General features: G+C 46.5%; 1 protein-coding gene across 1 annotated transcript in view; it reads right to left on the bottom strand.

Moving 5' to 3' along the window:
* Positions 1 to 14,360, bottom strand: part of GPAA1 (glycosylphosphatidylinositol anchor attachment 1) — a 70,846-nt gene that overhangs the window by 32,050 nt on the left and 24,436 nt on the right. The window contains exons 4-6 of the mRNA XM_069221007.1: positions 13,556 to 13,667; positions 6,646 to 6,793; positions 5,329 to 5,430 (exon numbers count right to left, since the gene is read on the bottom strand). Coding sequence (XP_069077108.1) covers positions 5,329 to 5,430; positions 6,646 to 6,793; positions 13,556 to 13,667 — 362 coding nt within the window. The remainder of the gene's footprint in view (positions 1 to 5,328; positions 5,431 to 6,645; positions 6,794 to 13,555; positions 13,668 to 14,360) is intronic.

Below are 14,360 nucleotides of genomic sequence, written 5' to 3'. Positions count from 1 at the left end.
TCACATCTAACACCCTAGCCATCATCTAATGCTCAGTTACCATGCCCTTGCCAAAGCGCCACCCTACATTACCTCTCATCTAACACCCTAGCCATCATCTAATGCTCAGTTACCATGCCCTTGCCAAAGCGTCACCCTACATTACCTCACATCTAACACCCTAGCCATCATCTAATGCTCGGTTACCATGCCCTTGCCAAAGCGTCACCCTACATTACCTCTCATCTAACACCCTAGCCATCATCTAATGCTCAGTTACCATGCCCTTGCCAAAGCGTCACCCTACATTACCTCAAATCTAACACCCTAGCCAGCATCTAATGCTCGGTTACCATGCCCTAGCCAAAGCATCACCCTACATTACCTCTCATCTAACACCCTAGCCATCATCTAATGCTCAGTTACCATGCCCTTGCCAAAGCATCACCCTACATTACCTCTCATCTAACACCCTAGCCATCATCTAATGCTCGGTTACCATGCCCTTGCCAAAGCGCCACCCTACATTACCTCACATCTAACACCCTAGCCATCATCTAATGCTCGGTTACCATGCCCTTGCCAAAGCGCCACCCTACATTACCTCTCATCTAACACCCTAGCCATCATCTAATGCTCGGTTACCATGCCCTTGCCAAAGCGCCACCCTACATTACCTCACATCTAACACCCTAGCCATCATCTAATGCTCGGTTACCATGCCCTTGCCAAAGCGCCACCCTACATTACCTCTCATCTAACACCCTAGCCAGCATCTAATGCTCGGTTACCATGCCCTTGCCAAAGCATCACCCTACATTACCTCACATCTAACACCCCAGCCAGCATCTAATGCTCGGTTACCAGGCCCTTGCCAAAGCGTCACCCTACATTACCTCACATCTAACACCCTAGCCATCATCTAATGCTTGGTTACCATGCCCTAGCCAAAGCGCCACCCTACATTACCTCACATCTAACACCCTAGCCATCATCTAATGCTCACTTACCATGCCCTTGCCAAAGCGTCACCCTACATTACCTCTAACACCCTAGCCATCATCTAATGCTCGGTTACCATGCCCTTGCCAAAGCGCCACCCTACATTACCTCACATCTAACACCCTAGCCATCATCTAATGCTCACTTACCATGCCCTTGCCAAAGCGTCACCCTACATTACCTCTAACACCCTAGCCATCATCTAATGCTCGGTTACCATGCCCTTGCCAAAGCACCACCCTACATTACCTCACATCTAACACCCTAGCCATCATCTAATGCTCACTTACCATGCCCTTGCCAAAGCGTCACCCTACATTACCTCTAACACCCTAGCCATCATCTAATGCTCGGTTACCATGCCCTTGCCAAAGCGTCACACTGTATTACCTCTCATCTAACACCCTAGCCATCATCTAATGCTCGGTTACCATGCCCTTGCCAAAGCGCCACCCTACATTACCTCTCATCTAACACCCTAGCCATCATCTAATGTTCAGTTACCATGCCCTTGCCAAAGCGTCACCCTACATTACCTCACATCTAACACACTAGCCATCATCTAATGCTCGGTTACCATGCCCTTGCCAAAGCGCCACCCTACATTACCTCTCATCTAACACCCTAGCCATCATCTAATGCTCAGTTACCATGCCCTTGCCAAAGCATCACCCTACATTACCTCTCATCTAACACCCCAGCCATCATCTAATGCTCGGTTACCAGGCCCTTGCCAAAGCGTCACCCTACATTACCTCACATCTAACACCCTAGCCATCATCTAATGCTTGGTTACCATGCCCTAGCCAAAGCGTCACCCTACATTACCTCACATCTAACACCCTAGCCAGCATCTAATGCTCGGTTACCATGCCCTTGCCAAAGCGCCACCCTACATTACCTCTAACACCCTAGCCATCATCTAATGCTTGGTTACCATGCCCTTGCCAAAGCATCACCCTACATTACCTCACATCTAACACCCCAGCCAGCATCTAATGCTCGGTTACCAGGCCCTTGCCAAAATGCCACCCTACATTACCTCACATCCAACACCCCAGCGATCATCTAATGTTCAGTTACCATGCCCTTGCCAAAGTGCCACCCTACATTACCTCTCATCTAACACCCCAGCCATCATCTAATGCTCAGTTACCATGCCCTAGCCAAAGCGTCACCCTACATTACCTCACATCTAACACCCTAGCAATCATCTAATGTTCAGTTACCATGCCCTTGCCAAAGCGCCACCCTACATTACCTCACATCTAACACCCTAGCCATCATCTAATGCTCGGTTACCATGCCCTTGCCAAAGCGCCACCCTACATTACCTCACATCTAACACCCTAGCCATCATCTAATGCTCGGTTACCATGCCCTTGCCAAAGCGCCACCCTACATTACCTCACATCTAACACCCTAGCCATCATCTAATGCTCACTTACCATGCCCTTGCCAAAGCGTCACCCTACATTACCTCTCATCTAACACCCCAGCCATCATCTAATGCTCAGTTACCATGCCCTAGCCAAAGCGTCACCCTACATTACCTCTCATCTAACACCCCAGCCATCATCTAATGCTCGGTTACCATGCCCTAGCCAAAGCGTCACCCTACATTACCTCACATCTAACACCCTAGCAATCATCTAATGTTCGGTTACCATGCCCTTGCCAAAGCGCCACCCTACATTACCTCACATCTAACACCCTAGCCATCATCTAATGCTCGGTTACCATGCCCTTGCCAAAGCGCCACCCTACATTACCTCACATCTAACACCCTAGCCATCATCTAATGCTCGGTTACCATGCCCTTGCCAAAGCGCCACCCTACATTACCTCACATCTAACACCCTAGCCATCATCTAATGCTCACTTACCATGCCCTTGCCAAAGCGTCACCCTACATTACCTCACATCTAACACCCTAGCCATCATCTAATGCTCGGTTATCGTGCTCTTGCCAAAGCGTCACCCTACAATACCTCTCATCTAACACCCTAGCCATCATCTAATGCTCGGTTACCATGCCCTAGACAAAGCGTCACCCCACATTACCTCTCATCTAAAACCCTAGCCATCATCTAATGTTGTTACCATGCCCTTGCCAAAGCACCACCCTACATTACCTCTCATCTAACACCCTAGCCAGCATCTAATGCTCGGTTACCATGCCCTTGCCAAAGCGTCACCCTACAATACCTCTCATCTAACACCCTAGCCATCATCTAATGCTCTGTTACCATGCCCTTGCCAAAGCGCCACCCTACATTACCTCACATCTAACACCCTAGCCATCATCTAATGCTCGGTTACCATGCCCTTGCCAAAGCATAACCCTACATTACCTCACGTCTAACACCCTAGCCATCATCTGATGCTTGGTTACCATGCCCTAGCCAAAGCGCCACCCTACATTACCTCACATCTAACACCCTAGCCATCATCTAATGCTTGGTTACCATGCCCTAGCCAAAGCGTCACACTGTATTACCTCTCATCTAACACCCTAGCCATCATCTAATGCTCAGTTACCATGCCCTTGCCAAAGCATCACCCTACATTACCTCACGTCTAACACCCTAGCCATCATCTGATGCTTGGTTACCATGCCCTAGCCAAAGCGCCACCCTACATTACCTCACATCTAACACCCTAGCCATCATCTAATGCTTGGTTACCATGCCCTAGCCAAAGCGTCACACTGTATTACCTCTCATCTAACACCCTAGCCATCATCTAATGCTCAGTTACCATGCCCTAGCCAAAGCATCACCCTACATTACCTCACGTCTAACACCCTAGCCATCATCTGATGCTTGGTTACCATGCCCTAGCCAAAGCGCCACCCTACATTACCTCACATCTAACACCCTAGCCATCATCTAATGCTTGGTTACCATGCCCTAGCCAAAGCGTCACACTGTATTACCTCTCATCTAACACCCTAGCCATCATCTAATGCTCAGTTACCATGCCCTTGCCAAAGCGTCACCCTACATTACCTCTCATCTAACACCCTAGCCATCATCTAATGCTCGGTTACCAGGCCCTTGCCAAAGCATAACCCTACATTACCTCACATCTAACACCCTAGCCATCATCTAATGCTTGGTTACCATGCCCTAGCCAAAGCGCCACCCTACATTACCTCACATCTAACACCCTAGCCATCATCTGATGCTCGGTTACCATGCCCTTGCCAAAGTGCCACCCAACATTACCTCACGTCTAACACCATAGCCATCATCTGATGCTCGGTTACCATGCCGTAGCTAAAGCGTCACCCCACATTACCTCACATCTAACACCCTAGCCATCATCTAATGCTCAGTTACCATGCCCTTGCCAAAGCGTCACCCTACATTACCTCACATCTAACACCCTAGCCATCATCTAATGCTCGGTTACCATGCCCTTGCCAAAGTGCCACCCTACATTACCTCTCATCTAACACCCCAGCCATCATCTAATGCTCAGTTACCATGCCCTTGCCAAAGCGCCACCCTACATTACCTCTCATCTAACACCCTAGCCATCATCTAATGCTCGGTTACCATGCCCTTGCCAAAGTGCCACCCTACATTACCTCTCATCTAACACCCCAGCCATCATCTAATGCTCAGTTACGATGCCCTTGCCAAAGCGCCACCCTACATTACCTCTCATCTAACACCCTAGCCATCATCTAATGCTCAGTTACCATGCCCTTGCCAAAGCGTCACCCTACATTACCTCACATCTAACACCCTAGCCATCATCTAATGCTCGGTTACCATGCCCTTGCCAAAGCGTCACCCTACATTACCTCTCATCTAACACCCTAGCCATCATCTAATGCTCAGTTACCATGCCCTTGCCAAAGCGTCACCCTACATTACCTCACATCTAACACCCTAGCCATCATCTAATGCTCGGTTATCGTGCCCTTGCCACTCTGGCCACTAAATATAGTCCTTGCTTGATGCTGTGCTGTGCATCACTCTGATGTCACCAGGAGCAGGGTATGTTCTTGACAAATCTTCATAAATAAATACTAAATACTGTGATAGACATTAACAGTCTATGAGAAAAGGGTGAATTTCTAAGACTTTTGGAAAATTGATTATGGAAAAGACTTACAACCGTACCTTTCAGAGGAGGAACACTAAAAGCAAATTACCTGAATTACAGGGTGGTCCAGTGTGTTGCAGGGGTAATAAGCGAGTGTTGAGTTTTAGAAGCGTTAGGACGTGCATGCATGCAGAGGGAAATATACCTAGAGTGGGCTGGGGAAGGCCACTGATAAAAATGAGCACATAATCGTATTCGCTCTTAGCAGGTTTACAGATATGGTGTTACCTGTGATATTGACATCATGGTACGCTTCCAGCCAGGCCTCCATGCCAATCAGATCATGTTCATTCACTAAAAAGATGATGTCTTTGGCCCAGTAAATCTGACCTACAATACAACAATGTAAAGGGCATTTTATTGGCTGTAAAACGATTAAATAGGAGATATAACAACAAGAAATTGGCAGCTAAGAATCCCTCCCTGGATTTACTAACTTGTACCACTTATAATGTGCTAACCTAGCCAACACTGAAGCATTCAACACAGAGGAGGAAGCACTGACACATCGCATCTCCACAAAGTGCACTGTAATTTGAATCTTCCAAAGCAAGGGGTATTTTCCTGACGTGCAATGTGGGCATGCAGTGGGTACTCGATTCTGCCATCAGACACTTCTGATGGCAGAACAGTGATTCGCAGAATCGACAGGTTTTGACAGTCAACTGAATGCACAGTCATATCAATGCTTTAAGAAAGCCAGGTTTTTCTCAGTCAGGATGTAATTGGTCATCGTTTAAACGACCAGTTCACAGGAACACTGGTGGTGGCAGTCCATGAAACACAATCCTCCCAAAAATTTGAGGAAATAATTTCTTTACAACGCATCTGAGCTGGGCAGATTTTAAAAGAATTTACAAAATCCAGCAATTTTGAATTGCCAAAATATAAAATAGTTAAAGGCCATTACTTCAGGCAATAGGTTGTTAGCTAGATTTACTACTGACAATGGGCTTTTAAAATATATTTCCACCAGGGACTCTGTACTCGGGGTTAAATTGCTCACTGATGCCACAAGTCACCACCCTTGTTTGCCTAGGATGCTCATGTGAACTTGTAAGATCTGCGTAAGGTAGCTCCACCTGCAAAGAATGTAAGATCGACACAACCTGCAAGATTCCTCTGCTGTCTGCCATGTCAACCTGTACGAATTATGTTTCTGAAGTCTGAGATGTGATCGTTTAAGACCTCTCTTACTCAATGGGTATCACTACAGTTATGTGCATGAAAGACTGGTGCAACCAGGAGAGAATTCAGCATTCTAAGATGTGAGCCTGTATAGTCAGTCTTGTCTGGGTATATCTCCGCAGTCTAAGATTTGAGCCTGTGAAGCGCATGTTACATAGTGCTGTGTAAGGTGTGAGCCTCCAAGATCTGTAACGCAGAGGTTGGCTCTGCAGGTGTGAGCCTGCATGGCTTGTGTTAGCTGGGGGAGCAGTCTAAGCTATAATCTGGTATGATCAGTGTTCCTTAAGAATAGTTCTACTGCATAAGGTCTGAGCCTTTATTTATTGTGCAACTAGTGGGTTAACAGAGTTCAGTTACCTCGGAAGTAGGATGCTAACGCGAGCATCAGACCCAGCGCCTGGTTGTTGCGGGCTCCTTCACTGATTGGCACACTTAGCACCAGTGACTCTGTGCTCGCCGCTCTTGGAGCACGCAGGATCCCGTAAACATTAGTTCCCTTTACGAGCTGCATTAAGGGGAGAAGAGACATGTTACAGAGTAACTAGAAGAATATCTTGGCCTATTGCACTGCTGACATTATTATGAATGGAATACCTGTACATCCTAAGGACAGTATAGTAATACAGCCTGTGAGACTGCCATATTGTATTAACTGGGGGATATCTGTGTAAGAAGTAATGTGGCAAGATCTGTGAAACCCGAGCAGAATGCTGCTGTTCGAGCCAAAAAGGCTGCATGGCATATCAGGAATGCAGGGTATAAATGTCTGCTTTACTAAATAAGGTGAACCAACTTTACTTAATATTCATGAAGTATGATTCAGTTTTATGTGCTTACATTCATCTAATACTGGTCCAGACCTCAAATCATTATGCAAAGAACTTGTAACCGCATTTCTGAATGAGGCGAGGAGCAATATTAAGAAGCCATTTATTACAACACTGGTAAGGTAACATGTTCTGAGTCATGGTAATTAGGGACAGCATGAAATCAGAGACAAACAGGTATGCCTGTGGCTTGCTTTCTTCTGGCTTTGATGTTCTGGAAAACTTCAGTTTAATATTCATCTAATGCTCTGGGCAGGTTTTAGCAGAATTTTGGCTGCCTCGATTCTGCCTCAGAATCCCTTCACTTTGCTTTTCAGGACCATTCCCAAACCCTCATCTCACAACTCTAACAACTTGCAAACATCACTTTGGAGCACGAGTTACGCTTCTTCCATGGGGTTCCCTCCTTACGACCCACTCTCTATACTCGTTTTAGTCTTTCTCTGAGTATCTGCACTAGTCATTTTGGATATTATGGAATGAAAATGTCACTTACCCAGTGTACATCTGTTCGTGGCATTAGTCGCTGCAGATTCACATGCTGTGCATAGTCCGCCGTCTGGTGTTGGGTCGGAGTGTTACAAGTTGTTTTTCTTCGAAGAAGTCTTTTCGAGTCACGAGACCGAGGGACTCCTCCTCCTTTGTTTCCATTGCGCATGGGCGTCGACTCCATCTTAGATTGTTTTCCCCGCAGAGGGTGAGGTAGGAGTTGTGTATGTTAGTAATAGTGCCCATGCAATGGAATGAATAAGTATGTACAAAATAAAGTTTAAGTAATATATTTACAAATGTACAAATGTTGAAGGTTACTTCCAAACGGCTACAGGCTCCCGGGGAGGCGGGAGGGCACATGTGAATCTGCAGCGACTAATGCCACGAACAGATGTACACTGGGTAAGTGACATTTTCCGTTCAATGGCATGTGTAGCTGCAGATACACATACTGTGCATAGACTAGTAAGCAGTTATCTCCCCAAAAGCGGTGGCTCAGCCTGTAGGAGTGGAAGTAGTTTGAAATAATGTTCTTAGTACGGCTTGACCTACTGTTGCTTGTTATGCAGTCAGCACGTCTACACAGTAGTGCTTAGTAAATGTGTGAGGCGTAGACCATGTGGCTGCCTTACATATTTCGTTCATTGGGATGTTTCCTAGAAAGGCCATGGTAGCGCCTTTCTTTCTGGTTGAGTGTGCCTTTGGTGTAATGGGCAGCTCTCTTTTTGCTTTAAGATAGCAGGTTTGGATACACTTAACTATCCATCTGGCTATACCCGGTTTTGATATTGGGTTTCCTGTATGAGGTTTTTGAAATGCAATAAACAGTTGTTTTGTTTTCCTAATTAGTTTTGTTCTGTCAATGTAGTACATTAGTGCTCTTCTGATGTCTAATGTATGTAGTGCCCTTTCAGCTACTGAATCTGGCTGTGGAAAGAACACTGGTAGTTCTACTGTTTGATTTAAGTGGAACGGTGAAATAACTTTTGGTAAAAATGTAGGATTGGTTCTTAGAACTACCTTTTTTTTGTGTATTTGAATAAAAGGTTCCTGTATACTAAACGCTTGAATTTCGCTTACTCTTCTTAGAGATGTAATGGCAATGAGAAATGCAACCTTCCACGTTAAGAATTGCATTTCGCAAGAATGCATGGGTTCGAAAGGTGGACCCATGAGTCTAGTTAAGACGATGTTGAGGTTCCATGAAGGAACAGGCGGTGTTCTTGGTGGTATAATTCTTTTTAGGCCTTCCATAAACGCTTTAATGACAGGTATCCTAAATAGTGAAGTTGAATGGGTAATCTGCAGGTATGCAGAAATTGCTGCGAGGTGTATCTTTATGGAAGAGAAGGCCAGATTTGATTTCTGCAAATGTAGTAAGTATCCTACTACATCCTTTGGAGATGCATGTAATGGTTGAACTTGATTACTATGGCAGTAGCAAACAAATCTTTTCCATTTACTTGCATAGCAGTGTCTAGTGGATGGCCTTCTAGCCTGTTTTATGACCTCCATACATTCTTGGGTGAGGTTTAAATGTCCGAATTCTAGGATTTCAGGAGCCAGATTGCTAGATTCAGCGATGCTGGGTTTGGATGCCTGATCTGTTGTTTGTGTTGTGTTAGCAGATCTGGCCTGTTGGTTAGCTTGACATGGGGTACTACTGACAGGTCTAGTAGTGTTGTGTACCAGGGTTGTCTTGCCCATGTTGGTGCTATTAGTATGAGTTTGAGTTTGTTTTGACTCAATTTGTTTACTAGATATGGAAGGAGAGGGAGAGGGGGAAAAGCGTATGCAAATATCCCTGACCAATTCATCCATAGAGCATTGCCTTGAGACTGCCTGTGTGGGTACCTGGATGCGAAGTTTTGGCATTTTGCGTTCTCCTTTGTTGCAAATAGGTCTATTTGAGGTGTTCCCCAAATGTGGAAGTAAGTGTTTAGAATTTGGGGGTGAATCTCCCATTCGTGGACTTGTTGGTGATCTCGAGAGAGGTTGTCTGCTAGTTGATTCTGGATCCCTGGAATAAACTGTGCTATCAGGCGAATGTGGTTGTGAATTGCCCATTGCCATATCTTTTGTGCCAGGAGGCACAGCTGTGTCGAGTGTGTGCCCCCCTGTTTGTTTAGATAATACATTGTTGTCATGTTGTCTGTTTTGACAAGAATGTATTTGTGGGTTATGATGGGTTGAAATGCTTTCAACGCTAGGAATACTGCTAACAATTCGAGGTGATTTATATGCAACTTCGTTTGATGTACGTCCCATTGTCCTTGGATGCTGTGTTGATTGAGGTGTGCTCCCCACCCTGTCATGGAAGCATCTGTTGATATCACGTATTGTGGCACTGGGTCTTGGAAAGGCCGCCCTTTGTTTAAATTTATACTGTTCCACCATAGAAGCGAGATGTATGTTTGGCGGTCTATCAACACCAGATCTAGAAGGTGACCCTGTGCCTGTGACCATTGCGATGCTAGGCACTGTTGTAAGGGCCTCATGTGCAGTCTTGCATTTGGGACAATGGCTATGCATGAAGACATCATGCCTAGGAGTTTTAATACCATCTTTGCATGTATTTTTTGTGTCGGATACATGGCTTGTATAACCTTGTAAAAATGTTGAACTCTTTGTGGACTTGGAGTGGCTATCCCCTTTGTTGTGTTGATTGTCGCTCCTAAGTATTGCTGTGTTTTGCACGGCAGAATGTGTGATTTTGCATAGTTGATGGAGAAACCGAGTTTGTAGAGGGTTTGTATGACATACTCTGTGTGGTGTGAACACTTTGTTAGGGAGTTGGTCTTGATTAGCCAATCGTCTAGGTAGGGGAACACGTGTATTTGCTGCCTTCTGATATGTGCAGCTACTACTGCTAGGCATTTTGTAAATACTCTTGGTGCGGTCGTTATACCGAACGGCAACACTTTTAATTGGTAATGTATTCCCTTGAATACGAACCTTAGGTATTTCCTGTGCGAGGGATGTATCGGTATGTGGAAATACGCGTCCTTTAGATCTAAGGTTGTCATATAGTCTTGTTGTTTTAGCAGCGGTAATACGTCTTGTAGCGTGACCATGTGAAAGTGTTCCGATTTGATGTAGATGTTTAGTGTTCTGAGATCTAAGATTAGTCTCAGTGTTTTGTCTTTTTTTGGTATTAGAAAGTACAGTGAGTAAACTCCTGTGTTCCTTTGTGTACGTGGTACAAATTCTATTGCGTCCTTTTGCAGTAATGCCTTAACTTCTAATTCCAGAAGGTCTAAATGCTGTTTTGACATATTTTGTGTTTTTGGTGGGACATTTGGAGGGATTTGGAGAAATTCTATGCAATAACCATGTTGGATAATTGCTAAGACCCAAGTGTCTGTTGTTATCTCCTCCCAAGATTTGTAAAATTGGCTTAGTCTTCCCCCCACTGGTGTTGTGTGAAGGGGTTGAGGGACTTGTGAGTCACTGTTTGGTTGTAGGGGTTTTGGGACCTTGAAATTTTCCCCGGTTTCTAGGGAATTGTCCCCCTCTGTACTGGCCCCGAAAGCCTCCCCGTTGGTACTGTCCCTGGTAGGTAGACGGTGTTGATTGTGAGGGGCTGGCTTGTGTGGCTTGACCCCGAAACCCCCCTCTGAAGGTTGGTCTGCGAAATGTGCCAAAAGTGCCTCTGCCCTGCGGGGAATAGAGTGCGCCCATGGCCTTGGCTGTGTCAGTGTCCTTTTTCAATTTCTCAATTGCCGTGTCCACTTCGGGTCCAAACAATTGTTGTTCGTTGAACGGCATATTGAGCACTGCCTGTTGTATCTCGGGTTTAAACCCGGATGTGCGCAACCATGCGTGCCTTCTTATGGTTACCGCGGTATTTATTGTTCTTGCAGCTGTATCCGCTGCATCCATAGAGGAGCGTATTTGGTTATTAGAGATATTTTGTCCCTCCTCAATCACTTGTTTTGCCCGTTTCTGTAATTTTTTGGGTAGATGCTCGATGAGATGCTGCATCTCATCCCAATGGGCTCTGTCATATCGCGCTAGGAGCGCCTGAGAGTTCGCGATGCGCCACTGGTTTGCAGCTTGTACAGCAACCCTTTTTCCAGCTGCGTCGAACTTGCGGCTCTCTTTGTCCGGAGGTGGGGCGTCGCCTGATGTGTGCGAGTTGGCTCTCTTGCGAGCTGCCCCTACTACAACTGAATCTGGTGGCAGTTGTGATGTGATAAAAGCAGGGTCCGTGGGTGGTGCTTTATATTTTTTCTCCACCCGTGGAGTTATTGCTCTGCTTTTGACAGGTTCTTTAAAGATCTGTTTTGCGTGCCTTAGCATTCCCGGGAGCATAGGCAGGCTTTGATAGGTGCTATGGGTGGAGGAGAGGGTGTTGAAAAGGAAGTCATCCTCGACAGGTTCTGAGTGTAACGACACGTTATGGAACTCTGCTGCCCTAGCTACCACCTGTGCATACGCTGTGCTGTCCTCAGGTGGTGAGGGCTTGGTAGGGTACGACTCGGGACTATTGTCTGATACTGGGGCGTCATATAGGTCCCAAGCGTCCTGGTCATCTTGGCTCATGGTGGTATGAGCTGGTGAATGTGACGGAGTCTGTGCCGGTGATGTATGAGTTACAGGTGGAGGAGAGGGTGGTGGAGTTACTTTCTTCACCACTTTTGCTTGTGGTGTTTGTTCTTGAGTTTGGAACTCGAGTCTCCTTTTCCTCCTGATTGGGGGAAGAGTGCTGATCTTCCCTGTCCCACTCTGTACAAAGATCCGCTTCTGGGTGTGGTCTACGTCAGTGGTTTGTAACTCTTCTTCAAATCTGTGTTTGCGCATTTGAGAGGACAGTGATTGTTCCTCTGAATACGAGCTGGCAGTGGGTTCGGTTGCTGGGCGTTTTGGCACCGATACGGTGTCTTTGCTTGTTTTCGGCTCCGAGGAGAATTTTCTATTTTTTATAGTCGAGCTTTCTCGGCGTCGATCATCCTCGGTGCCGCTGTCTCTGCGTCGAGCAGCTTCGGTTCCGCTGTCTCGGCGTCGACCCTTTTCGGCAGCACTTTCTCGGTCCCGAGATTGCTGCGTGCCTGTGTCTCGACCCGAGTCGGACGATCTCGGCACCAGTTCGCCCTTTTTCGGTGCCGATGGACGGTCACCTATTTTATGGGTTGAGCCATGGCCTGTTGGCAGTGGCGTCCCATGGGCCTTTTCTGTTTTCCCGTGTGGTGCTTGTTTCGACGTCTTACTCACGGTTTCTTCGACGTCGAACTCCTCCGAGTCCGATTCATGGATGGAGAAGGCTTCCTCTTCTTCTCCTTGTTCCTCGAACCCTCGTTGTCTTGTCGGCGTGGACGCCATTTGCAACCTTCTGGCTCTTCGGTCACGGAGCGTCTTTCGGGACCGAAACGCACGACAGGCCTCACACGTTTCTTCCTTGTGCTCGGGCGACAGGCACAAGTTACAGACCAAATGTTGGTCTGTATATGGATATTTACTGTGGCATTTAGGACAGAATCGGAACGGGGTCCGTTCCATCGGTGTCGATGTTACACGCGGTCGGGCCGACCAGGCCCCGAAGGGGGGGGTCGAAGTTACCCCGAAGGGCTACCGGAGCTCTTCACGATTCGGTGTCGATTCTATCTAACCCGATACCGAACGAAACAATACCGACGTAGTTTTCCGAAGTTCTGACTATCTTTCCGTCCCGAAACCCGGAGCGAAAAGGAACACGTCCGAACCCGATGGCGGAAAAAAAACAATCTAAGATGGAGTCGACGCCCATGCGCAATTGAAACAAAGGAGGAGGAGTCCCTCGGTCTCGTGACTCGAAAAGACTTCTTCGAAGAAAAACAACTTGTAACACTCCGACCCAACACCAGACGGCGGACTATGCACAGCATGTGTAGCTGCAGCTACACATGCCACCGAACACAATGTTCCAGGGAAATAATGAATCCTGCACCTGAATCTCTCCCAATACCTACAAATCTCTCTGTGGCTTCATCTGGAAACGGCAGCGTGCGGGAGAAGGTCTGCGTGTACACCTCAAGGCCCAGGTTCCTCATGGTATCTTCAAGCCAAGCCACTGGCGCCCCCCTGAAAAATTCAATGAAGGAAGGAAGTGAGCATCAACATAAAAAGAGTAGCCAGCATGGAAGGACTCCACAACAAGAGAGATCTGAAAGCTGTGACTGGTGTTGGCCTTGCATTTATTCTTGTTTAGCCTCTGGGTGTTATAACAGGTAAGGGAGTAGGCAATTGGTTTGAGGGAGTAGTTGATGGTTTGAGATGCTATTGAGCAATTGTCCTGTAAGGAGACGGTCAAATAGGTTCTAACAATACCAATAGATGTCAGTGGGTGTGGGTGGGTGGTATTGTTGACTGGAGATTGGGCTTCAGTTTAAAAAGAAGTGGAAGGAGATTTCTTATGTGTTGGGGGTAAATGTTTGGTAGCTTTGTTGTTGCCTGAAATGGATATGGGTGGATGGCTATGTGGAAGGGAGATGAGTTATGAGAAGGTGTATCTGTTGGGAGGCTGTGTTCAGAGGGTGAGGAGTAGTTTGTGATGTGTTTTTGTGTAACTGAAAGGTCCAGAGGTGTAATAAAAGCGGAGAGAGGAGAAAGAATTAAGGGAGATAAGGGGAAGATTGAAGAAGGTGGCCATGAAATTATAGGAGGAAACCAACTGGAGTAAGATATATTTTTTGCTAAGGATTGCTGAGGAGAAGGAGGTTTCCAGATTATTTTTTAAGCAACCAAATTAAACTTACATGGGCAACAACTGTGTAT

Source organism: Pleurodeles waltl, chromosome 2_2, assembly GCF_031143425.1.
Source record: "Pleurodeles waltl isolate 20211129_DDA chromosome 2_2, aPleWal1.hap1.20221129, whole genome shotgun sequence".
NCBI classification, from domain to species: Eukaryota; Metazoa; Chordata; class Amphibia; order Caudata; family Salamandridae; genus Pleurodeles; species Pleurodeles waltl.
Note: the sequence above shows the minus strand (reverse complement) of the source record. Positions and strands in the feature narration are given on the sequence as shown.